This window comes from Mercenaria mercenaria, chromosome 8 (assembly GCF_021730395.1).
Source record: "Mercenaria mercenaria strain notata chromosome 8, MADL_Memer_1, whole genome shotgun sequence".
NCBI lineage: Eukaryota > Metazoa > Mollusca > Bivalvia > Venerida > Veneridae > Mercenaria > Mercenaria mercenaria.
The window spans coordinates 9,677,864-9,703,816 of record NC_069368.1 but is presented as its reverse complement, the minus strand read 5'-3'; the positions used below and the strand labels follow the sequence as shown (position 1 = coordinate 9,703,816).

At 34.3% G+C, this 25,953-nt stretch overlaps 1 protein-coding gene across 2 annotated transcripts in view; it reads right to left on the bottom strand.

Moving 5' to 3' along the window:
* The window catches only part of LOC123523082 (zinc finger protein 845-like), a 54,308-nt gene extending 38,615 nt beyond the window's left edge, over window positions 1-15,693 (bottom strand). For both annotated transcript variants that reach the window (XR_008371972.1, XM_045300700.2), the window contains exons 1-3: window positions 14,977-15,693; window positions 12,273-12,900; window positions 7,967-10,107 (exon numbers count right to left, since the gene is read on the bottom strand). Coding sequence is in view for 1 of the 2 variants with exons in the window: in XM_045300700.2 (XP_045156635.2) it covers window positions 7,967-10,107; window positions 12,273-12,900; window positions 14,977-15,050 (2,843 nt within the window). In the remaining variant the exon portion in view is untranslated. The remainder of the gene's footprint in view (window positions 1-7,966; window positions 10,108-12,272; window positions 12,901-14,976) is intronic.
* Window positions 15,694-25,953: the final 10,260 nt, after the last annotated feature.

Below are 25,953 nucleotides of genomic sequence, written 5' to 3'. Positions count from 1 at the left end.
ATTAGCGTCATAGTCGGTTTTGGAAAATCAGCTTCATAGCCGATCAAATAAAATTGGCTTCATAGTCAATCATGCCAAAATCAGCTTCATTATCAGTCATACAAAATCAGCTTCATTCATATAGTTTATTAAGCAAAATCAGCTTTATAGCCGGTCGTACAAAATCAGCTTCGTAGTCGATCATGCAAAAATCAGCTTCACAGTCGATCAAACAAAATTTTTTATAGTCGATCAAACACAATAAGCCTCATTGTTGGTCATGCAAAATCAACTTCATAGTCGGACATACAAAATCAGCTTCGTAGTCGATCAAGCAAAAATCAGCTTTACAGTCGATCATACAAAATCAGCTTGTTAGTCAATTATACAAAATCAGCTTCAGAGTAGATCAGGTTATATCAGCTTCATAGGCGATAATACAAAATCAGCTTCATTGTCGGTCATATAAAAAAAAAGCTTAATTGTCGGTCAAATAAAAGTAATCTTCATAGTTGATCTAACAAAATCAGCATCACTGTCAGTCATACAAAATCAGCTTCAGAGTCGGTCATACAAAATCAGCTTCATAGTCGCTCATACAAAATCAGCTTCGTAGTCAGTTATAGAAAATCGGCTTCATTCTCGGTCATGCAAAAGAAAAGGCTTTTTTCAAAAGCCAATCATACCAAAATCAGATTCATAGTCAATCATACAAAATCAGCTTCATTGTCGGTCATACATATTCAGCGTCATGGTCGATCATGTAAATTCAGCTTCATTCCTGGTCATACGAAATCAGCGGAATGGTCGGTCATGCAAAATCAGCTTCAAAGCTTATCATACAAAATCAGCTTCATAGTCGATTATAAAAAAATCATCTTCATTGTCGGTCATACAAAATCAGCTTCTTAGTCGGTAATACCAAATCAGCTACATAATTAGTCATGCAAAATCACCTTCATAGTCGATCATGCAAAATCAGCTTTATAGTCGATCATGCCAAAATAAGCTTCGTAGTCGATCATACAAAGTCAGCTTCATTGTCGGTCATACAAAATCAGCGTCATAGTCGGTCATACAAAATCAGCTTCATAGTGTATGATACAAAATCAGCTTTATAGTCGATCATGCCCAAATCAGCTTCGTAGCCGATCATACATAACAAGCTTCATTATCGGTCATAAAATATGAGTGTTATAGTCGACCGTGCAAAATCAGCTTCATAGTCAATGATACAAAATCAGCTTCATAGTCGATTTTACAAAATTAGCGTCATAGTCTGTTTTGGAAAATCAGCTTCATTATCAGTCATACAAAATCAGCTTCATACATATAGTTTATTAAGCAAAATCAGCTTTATAGTCGGTCATACAAAATCAGCTTCGTAGTCGATCATGCAAAAATCAGCATCACAGTCGATCAAACAAAATTTAGTTTTAGTCGATCATACAAAATCAGCCTCATTCTCGGTCATGAAAAATCAGCTTCGTAGTTGGTCATACAAAATTAGCTTTACAGTCGATCATACAAAATCAGCTTGTTAGTCGATTATACGAAATCAGCTTCAGAGTAGATCATGTTATATCAGCTTCATAGGCGATAATACAAAATCAGCTTCATTGTCGGTCATATAAAATAAAGCTTAATTGTCGGTCAAATAAAAGTCAGCTTCATAGTTGATCTAACAAATCAGCATCATTGTCAGTCATAAAAAATCAGCTTCAAAGTCGGTCATGCAAAATTAGCTTTATAGTCGATCATATAAAATCAGTTTTATTGTTGATCATACAAAATCAGTTTCATAGTCGATCATGCAAAATCAGCATCAAAGTCGATCAAAGAATATCAGATTCATATTCCATGATACAAAATCAGCTTCATTTTTTCGGTCATGCAAAATCAGCACCATTGTCGGTCAAACAAAATCAGCTTCATAGTCGCTCATTCAAAATTAGCTTCATAGCCGATCATGCAATTCAGCTTCATATACGGTCATACAAAATCAGCTTTAAAGTCGATCATATAAAATCAGCTTTATAGTAGATCTTACAAAATCGGCTTCATAGACGATCATGCAATATCAGCTACAAAGTCGATCATACAAAATCAGCTTCACCGTCGGTCATATAAAAATCAGCTTTATTGTCGGTCATATAAAATCAGCTTCATAGTCGTTCTAACAAAATCAGCTTCATTGTCAGTCATACACAATCAGCGTCATAGTCGGACGTGCAAAATCAGCTTTATAGTCGATCATATAAAATCGGTTTCATTGTTGATCATACAAAATCAGTTTCATAGTCGTTCATGCAAAATCAGCAACAAAGTCGATCAACCAAAATCGGATTCATATTCGATAATACAAAATCAGCTTCATTGCCAGTCAAACAAAATCAGCTTCACAGTCGCTCATTCAAAATTAGCTTCAAAGCCGATCATGTAATTCAGCTTTATAGCCCGTCATACAAAATCAGCTTTAAAGTCGATCATACAAAATCAGCTTTATAGTAGATCTTACAAAATCGGCTTCAAAGTCTATTATGTAAAATCATCTTTTTAGTCGATCATACCAAATCAGCTTCATTGTCGTTCGTACAAAAATCAGCGTCATTTTCCGTCATACAAAATCATCTTCATAGCCGCTCATACAAAATCAGCATTATTGTTGGTCATACAAAATCAGCTTCACAGTCGATCGTGCAAAATCAGCTTTATAGTCGATCATACATATTCAGTTTTATTTTCGATCATACAAAATCAGTTTCATAGTCGATCATGCAAAATCAGCATCAAAGTCGATCAAAGAATATCAGATTCATATTCCATGATACAAAATCAGCTTCATTTTTTCGGTCATGCAAAATCAGCACCATTGTCGGTCAAACAAAATCAGCTTCATAGTCGCTCATTCAAAATTAGCTTCATAGCCGATCATGCAATTCAGCTTCATATACGGTCATACAAAATCAGCTTTAAAGTCGATCATATAAAATCAGCTTTATAGTAGATCTTACAAAATCGGCTTCATAGACGATCATGCAATATCAGCTACAAAGTCGATAATACAAAATCAGCTTCACCGTCGGTCATACAAAAATCAGCTTTATTGTCGATCATATAAAATCAACTTCATAGTCGATCTAACAGAATCAGCTTCATTGTCAGTCATACAAAATCAGCATCATAGTCGGACGTGCAAAATCAGCTTTATAGTCGATCATATAAAATCGGTTTCATTGTTGATCATACAAAATCAGTTTCATAGTCGTTCATGCAAAATCAGCAACAAAGTCGATGAAACAAAATCGGATTTATATTCGATCATACAAAATCAGCTTCATTGTCAGTCAAACAAAATCAGCTTCATAGTCGATTATTCAAAATTAGCTTCAAAGCCGATCATGTAATTCAGCTTTATAGCCCGTCATACAAAATCAGCTTTAAAGTCGATCATACAAAATCAGCTTTATAGTAGATCTTACAAAATCGACTTCAAAGTCGACTATGTAAAATCATCTTTTTAGTTGATCAAACCAAATCAGCTTCATTGTCGTTCGTACAAAAATCAGCGTCATTTTCCGTCATACAAAATCATCTTCATAGCCGCTCATACAAAATCATCATTATTGTTGGTCATACAAAATCAGCTTTAAAGTCGATCATACAAAATCAGCTTTATAGTAGATCTTACAAAATCGACTTCAAAGTCGATTATGTAAAATCATCTTTTTAGTTGATCAAACCAAATCAGCTTCATTGTCGTTCGTACAAAAATCAGCGTCATTTTCCGTCATACAAAATAATCTTTATAGCCGCTCATACAAAATCATCATTATTGTTGGTCATACAAAATCAGCTTCATAGTCGATCATGCAAAATCAGCTTTATAGCCGATCATACATATTCAGTTTTATTTTCGATCATACAAAATCAGTTACATTGTCCGCTATTCAAAGTAAGCTTCATGGTCTATCATGCAAAATCAATTACATTGTCGGTAATGCAAAATAGCTTCATTGTCGGTCATACGAAATCAGCTTCATTGTCGGTTATGCAAAATCGGGTTTATTTTCGGTTATGCATAATTGGCTTTATTTTCGTTCATGCAAAATCCGGTGATGCAAAATCAGTTTTAAAGTCAGTCAATTCAAATAATATTTGATGCAGGTGACGCAAAATCAACTTCATTGCCAAGCATACAAAATTAGCTTCATTTTCGGTTAGTCAATATAAACTTTGATGCTGGTCATGCAAAATCGGCTTCATTGTCGACCAATCCAAATAAACATTGGTGTCGGTCATGCAAAATCAACTTTATCGTCGATCATGTAAAATTAGCTTCATTGTCGATCATGCAATATCAGCTTCAATGTCGGTTATTTTTCCGAAAAAGCTTTGATGCCGGTCATGCAATAACGGATTTACTGTCGGTCAATCCGTGTAAGGTTTGGTGCCGGTCATGGAAAAAATCGTCTTCATTGTCGGTCAATCCAAATAAGTTTTGGTATTTATGCAAAACATCAACTTCATTGTCGGTCATTCAAAACCAGCTTCCTTGCCGGTCAATTCAAATGAGCTACATTGTCGTTCATTCCAAATAAGCTGCCAAATCTGTTTCACTGACAGCCGTGCATAATCAGCTTTATCGTCGGCCATGCCGAATGAGCCTTAAATGCTAGTCATTCTAATCCAGCTTTGTTGTCGGTCAGGCCAAAGAACTGCAGAGTCCGTCATGCCATATTGAGCTGCGATGTCAAGAAAGCGAAAAACACCTTGAAACAAAGTGATGTAAAAAGCAGTCATGTAAAAATCAGCGTCGTTGTCGGTTATGTCCAATCATCGCCTATATCGGTCGTGCTAAGTGAGTGCCGTTGCCAGTCACGCACAGTTTAAACAAATTCATTGCCAGTCATGGTAAATCAGTGTCGCGGTAAATCATTCCAAATTTATGTTGTCAATGGTGCTTAGTCAACGTTATTATCGGTCGTGCCCAATAAGTTTCATTGCTAGTCATGGGAGATTTACTTCATTGCCGGTAATACGAATCAGCTAGCTCAGTTGTCGTTCATGCTAAATCAATGCCGTCGTTGGTCATGCCAAACAACGTCTTTATTTGTAATGCTAAATCAGCGCCATTGTCTGTCATGCGAAATCAGCATCGTTGTCGGTCTTGCTAAACTAACGCCGTTTACGGTCATGCCAAATAGCGCTGTTGCCGGTCAAGCTAAATAAGCAACGTTATTAATAAAAGATTGTCCCCTTTTTGAAGGAAAATTCGACTAACTTTTAATTGTGACCTACACGTAGATTGAAATATACTGACGTTTGCACCTACTTTTTGAAAAACGATAATATATGAACGAACAAGGGTACACCTGTACATCTGTATATGCACAATTCACATAATAAATCGTCATGAAAGACAATAGGGAGTTTAATCCTGACCAGAAGATGTCGCCTATTGAGTTTGAGGTCAGTAGGCTAAAGGTCAAGATCAAAGTGAACAAGAACAGTTAAACCGGTTCCGTACGATAACCTGAGAACTCTTGGGCCTAGGATCATGAAAGTTGATACAGAAGTTGGCCGTAACAAGCAAATGACCTCTATTGATTCTGAGCTCAGTTGGTCAAAGGTCTAGGTCACACTGTCCTGGGACAGTTAACAAGTTTCCAGATTATAACTCAAGAACGTTTGGGCCTACGATCATGAATGTTTATAGGGAGGGTGGACATGACCAGCAAAAGACTCCTTGATTTTGAGGTCAGTAAGTCAAAGGTCTAAGTCATAGTGATCCAAAACAGTTAAAGTGTTTCCAGACGATAACCTGGGACAGCTTAGGCTTAGGATCACGAAACTTAATAGAGATCATGACCAGCAGATGGCCTCTATTGGTTTTTGAGGTTAATAGGTCAAAGTCACGTTGAGCCAGAACAGCAGAACGTTTGTGAATAGTGACCAAATAATTTCTGTTTCTTGTGCAATTACAGTATGCATTTAGTACGGAAGGGGCGGAGGCATTTCGTGTTCTTTTTATGAGCTCTTGCTAAATCTGCTTTCCCTTGAAAATAGAACAAGAGCTGTCCGTAAGACAGCGCGCTCAACTATTCGGGGATTTGACAGTAAAATGAATATATGTCTGAATAAGAGACCTCTACTATAAAAGGAAGATACACCAAGGGGCATAATTCCATCAAATACACAAATTAGAGTTATTAGGATTGTTACAACAAATGCAGATGATGATGGCAAAGATATATTTTGAGTTTTAAGTCATTATCTTATATAGTATCAAAGTTATGTCCAGAAAACGAAGTTTGTTAAAAAAACATTCAGTATAAAAGGCGCATAATTTGGTCAAAAATACAAATCTGAGTTATGGGGATTGTTACCACACATACAGATGATGGAGATAAAGATACGTTTTAAGTTTCAAGTCTTTATCTTATATTGCATTAAAGTAATATCCAGAAAGCAAAGATTGCAAAAAAAAATTTAAGTACAAAAGGGGCATAATTCTGTCAAAAATACAATTTAAGTTATGGGGTATGTAACCACACATGCAGATGATGATAATAAACAAATTGTTTTAATTTCAAGTCATTTTTTTTAAAGTACCAAAGATATGTCTATTAATAAAGCTTTTGAAAAATATTAACATGAAAATAATTCCAAGTATAACTCTTTGGTGATCTTGACCTTGGGTATAATGGGCCCAGCCCCTGCATATACTATGTTTGTATGGTGGACAATGGTTATAAGAACTTACAGTAAGGTATAAGTAAAAGTAACCAAGTTATGACAGAAAAACAAAGGTTGCCGAAAAACTTTAACCTTAAAAATAACCTAAGTATAACACCTTGGTGACCTTGACCTTCGGTGTAATGGGCTCAGCCCCTACACATACTTTATTTGCATACTGGAATATGTTTATGTGAAGTTACAGTAAGATATAAGCAATATTAACAAAGATATGACAGAAAAACAAAGGTTACCGAAAAACTTTAACCAAGAAGGGTCATGCCGACGCCGACCCCGGCGCGTGTATTATAGCCCCCCTATTCTCCGAACAGTGGAGCTAAAAAATTGTTCTGCTTAAACGGGGTCAAATAATTTTGTTTTCAATATTACAGCATAGAAAATTGTTAAAATCGGCGTACTTTCAAAGATTTCCATGGGAAATACCACTAAGACGTGCATGGTAAATAATTTGCAAATTTCAAATAAACTAGGTAGTTTATAAGCAGATATTTTACCTATTGTTAAATGATGGTTATGCATATCAAAGGTCTACTATGTGTTATATCAAAACACAGCTTTAATTAATTCCGTTTTTAGCGAAAATAACATGACTTCATTTCTACAAAAACGTGTAAATTCTACCTCATTACAATCAACAATTATAGGTTATTAGTTTTGTATCAGGAAATATGCGTGAGTTCTTCAGCGGAAATATTGCGCGACTTTAGGAGCGCAATATTCTTCCGCTGAAGAACGAGTGCATATTTCCCGATACAAAGCTAATAACCTTTTTATTACATACGCATCTAAACGTTTAAATATTATGTAAATATCATAAATATGTTCAATAGCCTGAACAGAATTGACAATACTGAACTAAATAGAAAAAAAATAGTGCAACAAGACACACTGAATTACGTCAAGCACCCAATATGAAATTCAGGCGTCAGTGTATGGAAAAATATTGACGTTTCCGGTACCAGTGTAACTTAACGGGGAATAGAAACGAGTATGTAATAACATAAATTATGCCTTGATATATTCTATACGCCTTTTTTGTTAGTTTTCTCTTTTTTCATTATGTATAGGTATAAAAACTAACAAACGTGTAAGAATTTAATTCGAAAAAAATAGATATAAAGTATTTCAAATTTAGATATATTTACAATTTACTTATTTCCTAAACAGATGTAATTTCTAACTGAATAATAATTAACAACGCACTCTGTATGCAAGAAGTACAACTCACTTTTCCACAGTTGGTCTCATCATCGACAACTTTTGCTCCATATCTGTTAAGCGATTGTTAATGATTTGCTCAAAATCTCCGAGCTGTCGGAGAAGTACTGTAAACTTTGGAACCAGATTATTGCAGACATTACATGTCCACAAGATACCTGTCGAACATTCTTTTTCGTTACCATACAACACATTGTATACATCTATCGGTATATCTGAACACTTTATACAAAATGTATGATCACAAAATGCACATCGCATGCCTTTTTGCCCATCCCGAAATGCATGTCTGCATGTTGTACACACTCTGTCATCATCGACTGCTGAAACGGACGACAACGTATCCGTCAGTGTAGCAATTGTGTTGGTATATTGTTCAGGTGTGGTCGGTAATTCATTTTGATTGTCTTTTTCGTGTTCATCCATATGATGAACTGTGTTTGTATCTGCCTTTGCAGATGACTTGTTGAGTTCTTCAGTAGATCTGTTATATAAACTTTCGACTGAATGGACCTTACATGGAATGCTACTTCCTTCAGACGTTTCATTTTGTAAATTTATACTAGTTATATTTGTGTTTTCCTCTGTATGATGTTGAACTTGCCTGTTGATTTCTTCTGTCGTTTCGATCTGATTGTTTATATCAGTAGTATTCAATGGTACGTGTGTTCCTGCATGAATTTCTCTTGATCTCTTGATTCCTTCTTGCGTCTCTTCTCTTATCTCAGTTATCTCTGCTGAAACTATTTCCACAGTCTGTCCGGCATTGTTTTCATCAACACACACAATACATTCTCCTCTGATAGGTCCACGTTCAGTTTGCACACCATCAACAACTCGTGTATTATCACCTTCATATGACATATTTTCCACTTGTACACGTTCGGTGTCTTCATTAGTCTCAGAAAAGTATGGACGTGCTGTGTAAAGAATTTCTTCTACAGTATCATCGTCCGCTTTATCCATATAAATCGCAACATCAACGTCATCCGTTCGGTCTGACGATTCATTAATTGGTGTTTTGGTTGTGCTGCTTGTGAATTCCTGTTCGGTGCTAGGGATAACAGCAGAACTCAGTTCAAGATTTGATATCACTGTTTTACCATCCGGGGATTTATATAAATCTTCAAGAACACCCGCTTCCTTGAACTCTCTTTCCGTATGCCTCTGTCTATGTAATAACATATTGTATCGCCTTGCGTACATTTTATAACAAACATCACATTCAAAACGTGGCTTCAGCTGCCCCGCCTTGCTTGCTTCTTTTATACTTTTTAGATAGAAACCATGGTCATACGCCCTGCTCTTTATATGTCGTGCTAAACTGTCTTTGTGCATGTAAGTCGTTGAGCAAATTTCACAAACGTATAGCTTCTTACCTGTGATCGGATCCACATGACTTGGCGTAAGACTGTCATTAGCAACATAGTGTTCTCGTAATATCGCCGCATTCATTTCTTTCTGCTTTCTCCAAAGGTTTGTACTATTAGTCATACTTGTGTCCAAAGGCGATTGTATCGGAGTGTCATTTGTAACCATATCTTTCCCACTGACACCCATGATTTTCCGTTTAATTTGATCACTTTGAGAGCTGTCTAAATGTTTCTCATTTATATGCACCTTAAGATCGTTCCGTCTGGTGTACGATGCTTTGCAAATTTCACATTTATACCGTTCACTTTTATTATCAGCGTGTCCTAATAGCATCGTAGCACTTTTCCCTTCCATCTGCCTTACAGTTATTTTTCCATCATTTTTATCAATACGTCTTACCCGCGCCATGCCATTCTTCTTTTTCATTATCTTTGCATCCGTTTGTTTTATTTTGTTAACAGTGTCATCGTCTTTACAGTGCACTTTCATCACGTGATTCCGAAGTAAATACTCCTGTGAGAAGGAAGTCTTGCACTGGGTGCACTCATACTTCGGCTGAGTGTTGTCTAGCGAAAGCTGTGCTAAATCTTTGTGAATCCCCTTTATATGAGTATTACGAATATGTTTTGAACTAAAAGATAACATACAATAAGGGCATTTGAATGGTCGACTTCGCACGTGACTATATTTTGAATGGAATATTTGTTCCTCTCTTTTATCGAAAATTTCTTTGCAAATAGTGCACTGATAAAACTTGGTATGTTTACGCTTGTGTCTCTGAAAGAAAAAATCCATTTGAGCCGCGCCATGAGAAAACCAACATAGTGGGTTTGCGACCAGCATGGATCCAGACCAGCCTGCGCATCCGCGCAGTCTGGTCAGGATCCATGCTGTTCGCTAACAGTTTCTCTAATTGCAATAGGCTTTGAAAGCGAACAGCATGGATCCTGACCAGACTGCGCGGATGCGCAGGCTGGTCTGGATCCATGCTGGTCGAAAACCCACTATGTTGGTTTTCCCATGGCACAGCTCATTTAAGTTAAGGTGGCATATCAAGCTTCATGCAAACATATTCGCTAAAATTTCCAGAGATTGAACCTAAATGATACAGTAACCTGTACCCATTAGCATCATTCAACATCTGCATTGAACAACGTTTTAAGCAATGATCTTCCATAACCTTATGTTTTATTTCGTTTTTTAAACTGCTTCATGTTCAATACTTTTGAAAAAAAAAGTTCAGTCTATTTACATACAGTTATAAACCTGTGTATAAACTTAAGACATAACACCTTTTAAAAAACATATTGGTACATATGCAGGAAACGGTAAAAACCAAATCTAAGCGATAGGCCTTGTTTAAATATTAATGAAGGGTAAGGCGACACTAAAATGTAAACTCCTGCTGTAAGTCTTTTTTCAAGTATTGATGAAGGGTAAAATATTTTATATGATTCAGAGACGTACATGTTGTTTAAGTCGTAAGCATTATGCATCATTTGCAAGTAAAGACCTTTTAATTTTTGTTTCGCATTTCTTTTCTGGGCTGGAATAATGGAACCTGATTAGTTTGAAAACAAAAATCACAACTTTTCTGAAGAGACCAGCCGAAACAAAACTAACAATGGGATGAAGTCCGTGTCATGCAGCAACCCCCTATCCGTGCCTCCCTCCAACTGCCATGTGTTTCTGTAACAGGGACTGAACTATAGAAACAAATCTAAGTCTTAGTTATTCAAACTATACATTTGTTAACCCTTGCCGTTGATATTTGTTGACGTCTGGGTAGAGGGCTTGGAAAGACGTGCAAAGTATCTCCATAAAAGATCCTTTTATATGTTTCACTTTATTAACACTTATGCATAAATATTTTCAGAATAGATACATTAAAACCGTATTAAATGTTACTGCTGTACCTTATCAATTTTTATACTGTTTTCCAAATATGTTTAATGAAATTACTGGCATCTTTAAATCTATACTAACAGAAATAAAAACTTATTACAGATTAAAGACGCACCATTACAGGTTAAAGACGCACCACAAAATAACTGTATCCTTTTGTATTTCCATGACAGAAATTATACATGGTTTGCATGAAAAACTTGAGAAATGACAAGTAACTAATTACAAACTGACAGCGTCATATATAAGTCAAGACAACGTGTTTCCTGACTCAATGTATTGTTAAATTAATGTAATATTGTGCACAGTTCTAGATGTATTGAGGTGAGTTGAAATAAGACCACACTTTGTATATATAGTGTAATATTTTTATTTCATTTTTCAAAATTATTCTGAAAAGAGAATGACCGAATAAGTTCGCAGATGAAGTTGTGAAAACATATTAATTCAGGGAGGGCCTAAATTGTCCGTAAATTGTCTTGTCAAAAAGCTGCATTATAAAAGCTTTAACAGAATGATATGCATGAAGTTCATAAGGAGGAAAAGGGAGGTCACTAGGTCGTGGTGGGTCTTTAAGGCCTTTGAGTAACAACTTAAGTTTTTATTTCTCCAGGTGGGGTGTAAAACTACGAAATTTATTTGCAAAAATTGTTTTAAGTTTGTAAGTTAGAAATTTTATTTAGTAATTTAATATATTAACCTACATTAATAAATCATTTTATCTTTAAAATATAAAACAATGAGTGTTATTTAGCTTAGTACGATTAGTGTTACTGTCACGGCATGGAGAAAGTCAAGATGTGGTTGCTATTCACACTTGCTGTTATTTGCATATTAAAATTTCTTTTCTTTTTACAGAAAAGTATATGACATTTAAAATAGACTGATATATCACGGAAGCATCACATAATTAAAATAAATACTTGATGATTTTTTAGAAGTGTTTCCCAATATTTAGGCTCTGTGTTAATATTTACCGGTACAGAGAAAGTATTAGTAATATCGACTTTTAGAATTAACTGTATTTGTATACTTACTATAAATGATTTCAGTGTGTATAATTTAAGGTTGCAGAAACTGCATTCGTATAGTTGTCTTTCAACCTGTTTACCATCATGAGATTTAACATGATTCGTGAGGCCTAACGATGTTTTGAAAGATACTCCGCATATCATGCACGTGTAGTCGTACGATTTTGGATGCATCTCGGCTACATGTTGTTTCAGGCTAGCCAATGTCTTTAAAGGTTTGTAACACTTGTCGCATCGTACTACTTTACATTTATGACTATCCAGTAGTGCCTGACTTTTGCATGTTTCACCACACCGTGCACATTTGTAGAACGTTTTATGACTAGCATCGTTTTGTGACAAGTGTGACTGAAAGCTGTATTCAGGTCCAGATTTATTCGAGCCACATGTTGTACTCTCTGTTTTAACATCGTCGTTAGCAGCCTTTTTAAGAGTGACGTCATTATCTTTGGTTTGATGTTGTTTTGAATTCAACATGACATTAACTACATTATGTTTATTTCTTTCAGTTATCTTATTTACCTTCTTGTTGTTTTTGGTAGTATCAGTGTTTTTTGTACGACCTTTCATTGATTTTATTCCAATTCCATGTATCCTCAAATGGCTTTTATATGCAAAGTTATTTTCGAATTTCCTGAAAAACAAAGTATATTTTTGCAGCTTTCAAACACCAGCTGAGTTATTCGTATCTTTATAGCATATTTGTATTCATGGAACAATTATACAGATATCAAAATAAGGAAGTTGTACGTGAAACTATAAACATGACGAGTCCAAAAAAGATATGTTTTTATTAAGGGGACCCATATTGCTACATTCACAGTTCATACAGAAATGTGGAAGGGGTGCATATTCAAGAAATCGATGGTGGGAAAATAAAAAACATATTCCTAAACTGATATAATACTGATGGACACCTGTAATATTCAGTATTTTGTGGATAAAGATGTGGTACTATGAATGTAATAGGAAAACAGAGGTCTTTGTGAAAGTACATTCAACACAAAATATTAAGCTTTTGTATAAGGAAAAAACAGGTTTTTTTACAATAACAGTGTTCCAAATAATGTTGAAGGGATGAGATTGTCTTTCTAACACACCAGGTTTGCTTAAACATGTAAAAATTTAACGCCACGTCATTTCAGCTCGGGATGGACGCCATATTTCTCATTGATAAAAATGTAAACAAAAAAAATCAGAGTGGGATTAGCATTGCAAGGGCATAACATGACATTCTACACAATGAATACCTTAGAACAGATATCTAAGATGCTACACAGGTCAGGCGGGTTAAATGCATAATGGCGATCACTTGAAATTCATCTTGAAAAGGTGGTTAATTTTAGTTTATTTACATGGTTTTTAATTTTCCCACGACTTCTCGGCGATTCACTGCAAATGTATTACTACGCCGGACGAAAGGTTACTCTAATAAACAATGGGAGACAACTTAGGTGTTAGCACGTGTACGATTTTTAAAAAAACATGTCGATGATTATAATTTCTTATCAAATAATGAATCTTATCCAGATATTCGTCTTTAATATTAGAAAATTATTAATTTCTGTGGACATTTGTCAAAAAATATTACTTACATTGGACTACTTTGCGCATCAAACTGGTTTCCGCTTCAGTTGTGAGGCACTTCCGTTATACTTTTTGACAACAATAACAAGACACAAAATGAATCAATAAAGTCACTTATAAACCGACTGCTACTTAAATCAGTGTAAGTAAAGTTGTTGTTACAACATTATACATGTTCGTTACGTTATGAGATAAAGTTTATCTTGAACTGCATAATCCATTAATTACGTTTAGATGATATTGCATTTACATTTTACGTGAATGACAGCATTCTCGTGCAACTCGTGCAAACAGAGTTATGAAAAGTATGGTGGAGAATTCAAGGACAAATTATAAATGACATTAAAGTGAGGATAACTGTATATTCGTCCAGTTTTGATCATTGACATGCCTGCTGTGTATTAGTAACTTTTGTGAACAAGATTAGAATGTTACTTTTGCACATATACACATTGATTGGACCTCTCAACCAAATTTCATACCTTATTTAAGGGATTTTTAAGACAATACATTTTTAAAAGTTTGTTGAATGTGTTTTGATATTTAAGTGCATTGTAGTTCATGAATACCAAGTTAAAAATTAATAATGGCAACATTTCTAGGCCCTTATTGTAAGCCACTAGACTTCTGTAACGATAAATGTTTAATGTATTAAGGGGAATATACTCTTTTAGTTTTGGAATGTGGCATTCCTTGACCACCGTATCTTTTCTTATGCACTACTTTGTAAACAAACTAAATAATGTGTTTTAGCTTACATATGCGAAATGAAAAGCAAGACAGTGACCATATTTCACATTCTTTCTTTAAATTAGAATCTGTAGGACATTCATAAATTGCACAAGGTGAAGCACTATTATCTTCGCACCAAAAAGTCTTAATTGTTGACTTTGAATGTACACAATGTAATTCAACAATAACTTTCTTGTTTCAGTTTTCTCATTTTTATTTTAGTGAGCAATCCTTTGTGTACTTATAACAGTTGAAACAGTATCCATTTCATGTACCAAAACCTTGTACTTTTTTTGCAGGTAAATTTTATCATACCCCACCCACTTTTTTCTAATTTCAAAGTATGCGTCCCCTTAACTAATGCACAAAGTTATATACGATTGAAAAATACCTTTGACAGATATCGCATTCTAAGCTCGTAGGTAGCACCCAACCTTTGCTAAACGGGTTGCCAGATGTTGCCATTTTAGGTTTTCCTGTCGTGCTGAGATCAAAGGAATGTTTTATTTAAAATAGTACATAAACATACGTCCACAAAAGTCCTTGTTGTCTGATGCTTGCAATTTGTTTATAAGTTTGGTGGTCAAATTTGACCGAATACCATTGGTCACTTGCTTCTTTCCTATTCCAGGTTCGGACGTACCGTATATGTCTTTCCACAGATACCACAGGAAGATTTTACAATTTAAGATCCACAGGAATCAACCTTTAACCTCACCGCTGATTAAATCAAGTAATGCATCCACTACACACTTCTTTTTTCTTTTATTGGAAGACTCTCGGGTTAAATGCAACATAGACTAACAAAAATGAATAATTACACTTTCTAATACTATACAAATACAATCAAGTGTTCACTTTTAAATCCCGTGTGAACGTTAAGATGATCTGTTATCACGGAAAACCAGTATATTATAATATGGTTTGAAGTCAAGTAGTTAATAATTGTTTTGCATTGAAATACCGTTCTTCCATGAAACTGGTTATATTCAAGCATACAAAGTTATCGTCACATCATACACAACAACGGTAGTCGAGGTAAAGCTGTTAACTTGATATTTTAAACCGATCGTGTTCACACAGGATATCGGCTGTGTAAATATAATTATATGTTTACAAAGTAAGCATAATGTATAATCTATATATAGGGCAGTTTGATCTATTAATAGCTCCTTTTGGGAAATACCAAATCTATTCTTGCCTTCGGTGTATTAAATGCATTACGTTGTTTATATATATTCCAGCTGTCGACTTTGTAAATAAATATAATCTATTGCTAAAAGGTATACGTACGGCTTAAGGAATATAAGACAACGAATATTTTGTAAGGTCAAGCCTTGGTTGAGTCGCTTCTACTACGCAAATACGAAATGAATTTAGACTCCTGTGACCGTATTCAAAAAGCATCTTAAGTATAAGTTTTGACTTAAGTTGAAAATTTTACTTATTAAGTTTGTGGTGATTTCAGCTTAAGTCTAAGTAAAAACTTAAGTCCTATTAAAAAACAGCTTAAACTTAAGATACGTAAGAAATGACTTAAGTCAGAAAACAAAATGGCGCCGTGAGTACGATTAAAGTATTGTTTTCAGATAAAAGCACTGTCTGAAATTAATGTTGTTTTTTAAAATGTTTACGTCCACAATAAAAGCAAAGAATTACTTAAGCCCTCTACAGACAGGTAGGTTTTTGTTGTACAACACTAATTAAATTCAAGATGTACAGCCAAATATTATCGTGTGTATGATGCTATTCCTTGATTTCGTAAATCTTAAGTCTTGACTTATTAAGTTGTTTTATAAATAAAAAATATACTTAGGTGAAACAAATGTTTTACTTAAGTACTTAAGATGCTTTATGAATACGACCCCTGGGCCGTATTCATAAAACATCTTAAGTATAAGTATAAGAAATTGATTATTTACTTAAGTATTACTTAGGTTTGAAATTTATTTTACTTAAGTATATTTGTTATTCATAAAACAACTTAATAAGTAATTCTTGTTTTGTATTGTGGACGAAAACTAAAAAAAACAACATTATTTTCAGAGAGATACAACAAGCACAATTATGTTTAAAGTGCTTTTATCTGAAAACAACACTTTAATCGTACTCACCACGCTATTTTATTTTCTGACTTAAGTCATTTCTTACGTATCTTAAGTTTTAGCTGTTTTATGACTAGAACTTAAGTTTTTACTTAGACTTAAGTTGAAATCACCACAAACTTAAGTAAAATCTTAAACTTAATTCAAAACTTATACTTAAGATGCTTTATGAATACGGCCCCAGACGTCTTTATATAACTTCGTATAAAAATATACATGCGTTACCAAGCCTTTTTATCCTTATCAATTGAAGGGAAATGACTCATACAAAATATGAATAAAACAACTACAAAGTTACTTCCCTTGAATGATTGTTTAGCTTCAAGGTCAAATTATATTTATAATAACAGTTAGGTTAGTACATGTGAATGTGTAATATTAGTATATATGCTGTTATACGCCAGTTATTTCGCGTTTAAATGGTAAAGTTTTAAAGATTCAAGATTCAACTCATTTGGTAAGGGCTTTGCGATATGATACAGATGCTAAATATTTTGTATTTTCTTGTCTAATTATACCAAGTTCATTTTTACAGTGTTGTATTGATAAAAGCTAGCATGGTAATAGCTTAATTACCAATAAATAAGATAAAATATAAAAAATCGTCTTGGATATATTTATATAAGAAGAAAGATCAGCTCGATATGACAAAAGAGTTGTAGGGTACCGTAGGGTAGGGTTAGCTGTCACATGCATACACTTATCCCAACCTAAAAAGTAGAGACCGTACCATAGCTCTTCGCATACTTTGATTTTTCAAACTAAAGTGATTTTTACAAATGCACCGGTTACGATAAAAAATGTAAACAAAAGACTCTGTCTATAATCTTTGAAATGTATGAATGACACTCGATCTTAGTCATAATACTTATTGACAGTGAATGCTAATGACTCCATGTGTTGCAGAAAGGTATCTAGTTTGTAACTGTAATTTCCCATCAATTGAAATCCTCTCAAAACTGGTAAAATAATTACTTATATTTGGACAAACCTCACGGTCTTTTCCGTTCGACAGCTGCTAAAAGGGCAAATATAAAAGATTCAGTGTAAGTTATATTTCACTGGTACTACCAGTTAGTAAGTTCATACTCTGAACAACACGTCAGAGAAATTTGGGCAGATTTGACCGATTATGACGTTGGCAGCATTAGATTATATTTTTTCTTTACACGGAAATTGCCGTTAGGTAACAAAGCGAATACGCCGATAATCCGGAGTCACCGATTATTGTTCCAGTTCACGCAATGTAATCCAGGCAATTAAACTGCATAGCTATTAGCTGCTGCTGTTATAGGGAAGTGGTAGAGTGTCTGCCTTAGGTGTGAGAGGTCCTGGGTTCGAGTCCCAGTTAGAGCTTCACTAATTGCATTCTGCTAAAGCATAGTTTTGCTGTTAATAGACTGTTCCAGATGTTCTATTTTTTTAGCACACAGTATCATGGATCATTATTTAGCAATCCAGATCAAAGTTGAATGTTAAATCAAATGCACCCAATTAGTAAATATTCACTGTATTATGTCCCTTTGATGTTTATGCTCTCCATGTTCGAGAAGAGTTACATTTCCTTGAAATTTTCTTTAACATGAAAATATTAAATGCTCATAACTCCACACTTCTAGTTAAAATATTGTCTATATTTCTGTTTTTGAAAAATATATGGACACTTGTCTTCATTTCAAAGCTTTTTAACTTCAAACCTATGATTTGAAAAACTTAGGTACTATCTCTATAAAAAGTACCGAGAAATATCTATCTTGGCGAAAGTCGCGTATGGCCTTAACCGTTTGATCTGACACTGAAACGCAACAAAATGAAAGAAAGAAATCCTCTTTGTGGCCATAGAAGTGTACCAATGCCAATTTAAACGCATCAAGTTATATCACTTCAGTAAGTAAACCGAATTACTTAACTTGCACTTTCAAGTACACAAAAGTTTCCGAATTTTTGTTCATATAAACAATTTTACAAGCGACATACCTGTGTCCACCTTCAGAATAGGATGCTCTAAAAAGAAATTAAGTAGTCTAGCCACTAGACTGATAATAAAGAAGTTGTCACAAAATTTCAGCTTTTGTGATTATTCTTTTAATGACAAATGCCAGTCAATATTAGAGATTTTTCTCTGAGAACGGACATGGATATAGACTGGCTGTATATATGGACAGTTTAACAACAAATAAAAATAATATATTCTAGTCTAGAAGCTAACGATCTTAAACCATTTATATTTTCTCATTACAAAAGTCTGTGATTTTTTCATTCATATCATCTGTTTGGATTAAAGACGATAATGTAAACTGGTGTGAATATAAATGTTACAGGATTTCAAAAATATTGTCAAAAGTCATTAACAGCAATTGACGCCATTTTCGTGAGAATAAAATAATACCGCGATTTTGTCTGACGATTCCGCCGAGGAATAGATAGTTTTGTGTTCCCTTGGCAATAATATTCCTACAGTGTTTCACCTCAATCCCAAGCGGCTGATATAAACTTCATTAAAACATATCCATCATCATTCGAGAGAGCAAAAGACTAGTTTTATACGACTTGATAAAATGTGTTGACAGATAGCAGAGGAATATTTGAGCCGCGCCATGGGAAAACCAACATCAGCATGGATCCAGACCAGCCTGCGCATCCGCGCAGTCTGGTCAGGATCCATGCTGTTCGCTAACAGTTTCTCCAATTCCAATAGGCTTTAAAAGCGAACAGCATGGATCCTGACCAGACTGCGCGGATGCGCAGGCTGGTCTGGATCCATGCTGGTCGCAAACCCACTATGTTGGTTTTCGCATGGCGCGGCTCATTTGCGTACAAAATATTTCCTGCTAATCTTGACTAAAAATTTCAAATTGTTCTCTTCAGTGTATTCTTTTTGAAAACGATTCTTTTTTTCAGCCGTTATGTGATTCTGCCTTTGCGACCAGTGCAGAACAAGATCAGCCTGCACATCCGTGCAGTCAGATCATTGTCTGCACTGTTCGCTATTCAGCCTGTAAATGTTCAGTGAACGTCCCTTTGAATAATCAATCGTACTGCCCAATTAGAATGATGGACATTTCATTCTAGAAAATTAGCAAGGTAAGGATTAAATACGTGAATTGCAAGCATGACATTCTGTGAAACAAAGTATAGTAAAGATCTCTGCTATGTTGTCTCTCTTTTTGCAATGTAAATCATCTTATCCCTATATCTTGACTTATTAAAGTTGCAAACGAAATATTGCAGCCACTGTGCCTGTTATTAGCATTTAGTATTTGAAGTGGTTAAGGTCGCTGACTTCAAATCACTTGCCCCTCATCGATGTGGGTTCGAGCCTCACTCGGGGCGTTGAATTCATTAAAGCTGGAAAGTCGCCATATGACCTATCATGTGTCGGTGCGACGTAAAATCAAAGAAAAAAAAAAGCATTTAGTTTTATTTCGTTGCTTAGAAAAAACAAACAAAAAACAAAACAAAACAAAAAACACAATATTAGGAAAGAACCATATGAAAGAGAAGCTCTGAAATTAAGAACCTTTATATGAAATAAAAGAATGATGTTTATATCATTGTGCATGCGGCAGAAAACTAAACAATTGCGTTATATTTCGAAGTTTTCACAGTTTTTGTCAATGTTTTGGATGCTGTTGAATATCAAATGCCATTTTTTTGTAACCTTAAACTAAATTACTAAATAAATCTATCTAAATAACAATGTTTATTGTTTCTCTTGGATATATATTAATACAGGGCACAAATATAAACCATTTAGATAAGCATTTTCCATGTTTCATTGAAAGTCTCTGTTGGATAAGATTATAGTGTCTGCCTTAATATATTCCTTTCACAGTACAGTTTTTGTTTATAGCCATATATAATTTTCTCCGTCATTCATTGACGCAAAAAACTGAAGAAATCAATATTTCAGTTGCAAAATAGAAAAGATAATATATCTATTGGATATTGCTGGACAGTATGTTTGTAATAAATCGTTTCAGTTGGCTAGCCATATTAATCTTTTATGGTTAGACTCTGCTACAGTGAGTGATTTGTTAGAACTTATACCAGCCATTCCATGGTAAGGCTTTAAAATAAGATTGTACTGTTTTCATCACTTGCACATTGACATACTATGCTAATAATACGGATCCTCATACTTTTATTTTCTTGTTGTCATATCGTTGTATGAAAATAAAACAGATATCGGGTATTTTCTAAAGTGAAACGTAGTGTGTAGGGGCAGCATGTACATTGTATAAAATGTCAATTATACAGACAGCAGAGCAGAATTAGCGCTTCAAACAAATGGTAGTTCCGAATATAAGATGTACCAATTGGAAGGTAACGAGTACAAAGTATATCTCCAGAAAATTCACATAATGACAACCCGCTGACAAAGACGTGGGTATAAACACGTATATTTGAATATAAAGTTTGCGCTCTATACACCTCCCCCCCCCCCCAAAAAAAAAAAAAAAAAAAAAAAAAAAAAAAAAAAAAAAAACTCCGTAGTATTCAGTGGAATTGCCATAACAACCAAGAGCAGTGTTTCAATATTTTTAAGAACAAAAGGATCATCATTAATTCAATACGTCTTTACACCTTCATTTAAAACCATACCTACAATCTCTGGTTGTTTAAATGTCTGAACTGTTTGAACGTCTGCCGGACAATGTTTAGGAAACATTGGCCCGCTGAAATGTAAACTACAAATCATCGCAGTTGTAACAGATAGAGAAACATAACACCGTCGGATATACCATACAGTTATCAGACTGAGCTATTGATACGTCTTTTGGTTCAGGGTTTTGTCAAAGAACATTTGTCTCTACTTCGATATTAGTTTACTTTAACCCATACGTTGCGTGACGATACAGCAGGATATGTATGATCTTTGTCAATAAATGCTGACTTTTCCCACCAAGTTCCTAAGTGGCAGACACACTCGTCAACAATATATATCCAGCTTTATATAAAAGATTAACAGTCTAAGTCAAAGATACGGAAACCTAAAAAATATACAAGCGTAATACAATAAATATGGTATTTTGTTTTTACTAAATAATTCTGGCTATTATTATTATTATTATTTTGTATTTCTGTTATGAGTTTCACTTAATCACAATAAGATCACTCATACAAACAAGCTTTTATCGGAGATGGCACAAAGTATGGTTTAGGTTCATGGCACATGGTCAGCATGCATTGCATTATTACCAACGTTTCTGAAGTAAATGATAGCTCAGATCCCAGTAAATTCCTTTCATATACATATATTAAACAATATATGTCTGTATTAATCTAGACTGCAGAGGGCGACATAACAAACAGAAAGCGTCTCAATATTTTTTTTTATCTATAATCACTTTCATCAGGCAATGCGTACTCTCCTGTGAAATATATCACAACTATTCATCTAGAATGCTTGACAAATCGTAAAGATACGTTTTCGAATTTGATAACTTCAAAGTTTCATATGAATTTCAAAAGATACAATTATTTCATGTACTCAGATTTACTCAAATAACCGTCGCTACTGAGTATTCAAGTTAACTAAGTTTTCCGTCTGTCATTTTTCGGTGGCTGATATCATACTCGTAAATGAATCAAATGCCAAACGTTTGGGATAAATCTCTGGACGAAAAATATGCTAACACTGATGAAAATGAGCATTCCAAGAATTAATAGTATTTTGGTGTATTTACTACTCATTACACTCTCATATACACAAACAGAGCACCCAATGTGATTTGTGATCCGCGCAGTCTGGTCAGGATCCATGCTGTTCGCTTTCAAAGCCCATTGGAATTGGAGAAACTGTTAGCGAACAGCATGGAGCCTGACCAGACTGCGCGGATGCGCAGGCTGGTCTGGATCCATGCTGGTCGCAAACCCACTATGTTGGTTTTCTCGTGGCACGGCTCAAATATCTATGCAACATTCTTCACGCCCTCACCACAGGCACAAGTTCCCAGTCGGCTATCCATCACAATTGTTAAACTTCTGACAGGCTCTACATTCAAAACCTTAACTTAAAATAATTTCAAATACTTCGAGATTTTTCACTTTTAACTTTTTACTTTGTTGTATTCTATGATTATATAATCCATTTACTTTGTTGTAAAATTCACTTTATTGACCAAAATTTATTCTTTGTATAATTTCAGCTGTTAGATTGAAAGAACAATGCAATATAGGCAATTAATTTAAAAAGAAATGTTATCTTTTAAAATTATTCTACCGTAGCTAGGGTTAAGATTCACAAGAAGGTACCCCTAGCAATCCAAAGTATAGGCGTGAAATAAGATCTTAAATGATTTATCGGTTTTAACAATTAAGCGAAAATTGGAGACTCTAAAACACCCGATAGTAGCAACATTATTTATTATTCTTACTGTTTTTTTATAATATTTTATGTAATACTTCTCCTTTCCTGTATGTAATATGAGCAAACGACGACATGGCATTTTTGTATGGTAAATATTTTAAATAAGCAGTCGCTATATCAAATAAAAGAACTCATAATGTTACGTGAGATACAAAAATATCTAATAACATCTTACTTATTACAGCGATAACTATCGCTTTGAATGTGGCAAAAGCGCACGTTATAACAGAATTGCAATAAACATGACAAACACGGACAAAGAACAATAATTTTATGTCTGGACATTTTGTCAGTGCAAAGATTGCTGAAGTGTGTTAATTTTCGGAACAGTCCCAATAACTGTAATAATTATCAATTCTAATAGTGATAATCATTGCTTCATTGACAAGTTTGCAAACCTACTCATTTTCATTAAGAAACTGTCTAGGTAACTATTACTCATTTACTTGGAATTCCTTTTAATAAGGGGAGGCGTGTCTTTCATTCCGACACATAGCAATTTTCCTTTTTTGGGTAATGGCAGGGAAAATGATTTCAACTCTAGTCGTTTTCCTAAAGAGCTATTTTTATGTGGGGTATTGAAAGATATAAGACAATATTGATATATGTAGACTCAATGGTGATGTCGATTCTGGGAAGTTCTTGAAAATGATAAAAATCTGGATACGGAAGAGATAGTTAAAACAACAGAAAAGTGATTATGAGGGGTTCATCCTTGAATATCCATCCTTGTTTTTTCCACTTGCCCAAACACCCCTACCCATTTGTCTATCCCTTCCCATTTTTGCATCTTGAATGAAATTAAATTGTACATGTACTTGTTGGATGTTTGAAGCAACCCTTTCGTTTTATCTTTTCACTACAGTTTCTATCTATAACGTGCCTATTTTGCGGTACATGGCTCTGGCCGTGTTTGCTGTGTGCTGTGCTTCTTTCAAACCTACCCTCACCTTTGAATTGTCATAGTTAATAATTCATTTAAGGTATTTCTACACGTTCGAATCTACAATTCGTTTCTACAATTTAGAATTTTATGAAGCCCTGATTATCAAGTCTTCAGAGTATTCTTAGAAAATTTGGCAAAAGATAGCGAACTAGATTTTTGGTAAATTGATTAAAACAATTTGGACCAAACACCAGCTTTCATAATGGATTGAATTTTGATACCATTTTTGCGAATATTTTTTTTTCTATAATGCAGACTGTAATGAAATTTCCCACACTCATAAGATATGGTCAATCAATATGAATAATACAAAAATGTAAAACGTATAGGTTTGTGCGTTGGTTTTTTAGATATGTACCCATGATTTAAGAGATCTGAACATTTCAAGCAGATTTTCAGACATTATTTGGAATTATTGAACGTGTCAAATGTTTTAAGGTACTTCCGCCATCTTGAATTTAGAGTGACCTTCATTTGAAGTGTGAAAATATAGTGAACAAAAGCTTTCAAATGCAGCTGTTCCAGAATAAAAAAAACAGCTCAATTTGCAAGACCTGAACTAAAAGTAGCTGTATAAAAAGTAAAACTAAAATTTGGAAATAAACAAAGAAGATATTTTACCTGTATTTTTCCAAATTTTTGGTTAGATTTATAAATCCTTTCAAAATACTTTATTAAAAATTCATGAATGGCAAAAGTTAGTTCAAAGTCTCAGTTAGTGCATAGGAGAATTGTCTTACTGAATAGAACTAAACTTATTACAAAATCTGTTCTCAAACCTGACCACCTCATGTATTAAAACGAAAATAAATCTGTACATATTGCTATTTTCAGCATACATAAAAGTAGTGCAATGTGCGGACAATGATTTTTGTACGTATGGTGTACCAAACTGCCTAAAATTGTAAGACAAGTCTCAGACTTAATGTGAACAAGATTTGGCAACGATCCAAAATTCTTTTCAAAGATTGTGCAAGTATAAGAAAGGTTTAATTTATTATAGTGGAATTTATGTACTTACGCGCTGCTTATCTCACGGAAAATTTGGTGGAAATGGAATTATAAAAACAATCGAAATATTTGCTTTATCACAATATATGCAAATATTTTAGACAATCTTGAAACATTAGGCCACAGTATTTCCGCATACTGTCCGGGACAAGTTCGATGTGTATAGTGATTCCTTAGTAGATGTTTCATGCGTCGTAAACTAACCAATTTTGATCTATCGACTTTTTAAACAATATGAGATAATGCAGCATGTTTTTGAAAACACAGTGAGAATAAATCGCAGAAAAAAATGTACAGCCAATATGTTAGGAGGAAATACAATTTGTATACAGTTGTAGATACTACGAAACATTTTACAAAATGCAATCAGTTGAACTTCTCACGCGAAAACCTGATGATTAAAATCAGCAATATCTCAAAAGTAACTTTTCTGCATCTTGGTTCTTCGTTAAACAATGATATTTTTTCACATTTTCACAGAATTAAACTGATAAATTAATAAATGTGCATTGAAATTCCGGCATAGAAATGGACATTGACTTTACATTACTGCGGTGTTGACAGCAGAAACAGCGGTCCAGTACTAAGACTGTCTACGAAACCAAGGATAACGAGTTCTTTATCTGAAAATTACGAACATTGGGATCAGTGTTCAGTATACACCTGAAAATGATAGAATTGCTATTTGCCGAGTGCACACTTGTTTTCTATCGTCGTTAATATAAAGTAGACTAGAAAATATTCGTACACATGCATAATCTCATAGACACTTCTTTAATTCTGAAATGAACAAATAACTGGCTCAACTGAGACACCATACTTTAAAGTAAATTCAGTTTATTCACCACGAGGTTCAAAATGCACGGGAGTCTCGTGATAATACATGCCTTTAATTTCACATGGTTGAAGTGTAAACAAATAGTTAAATTTGCT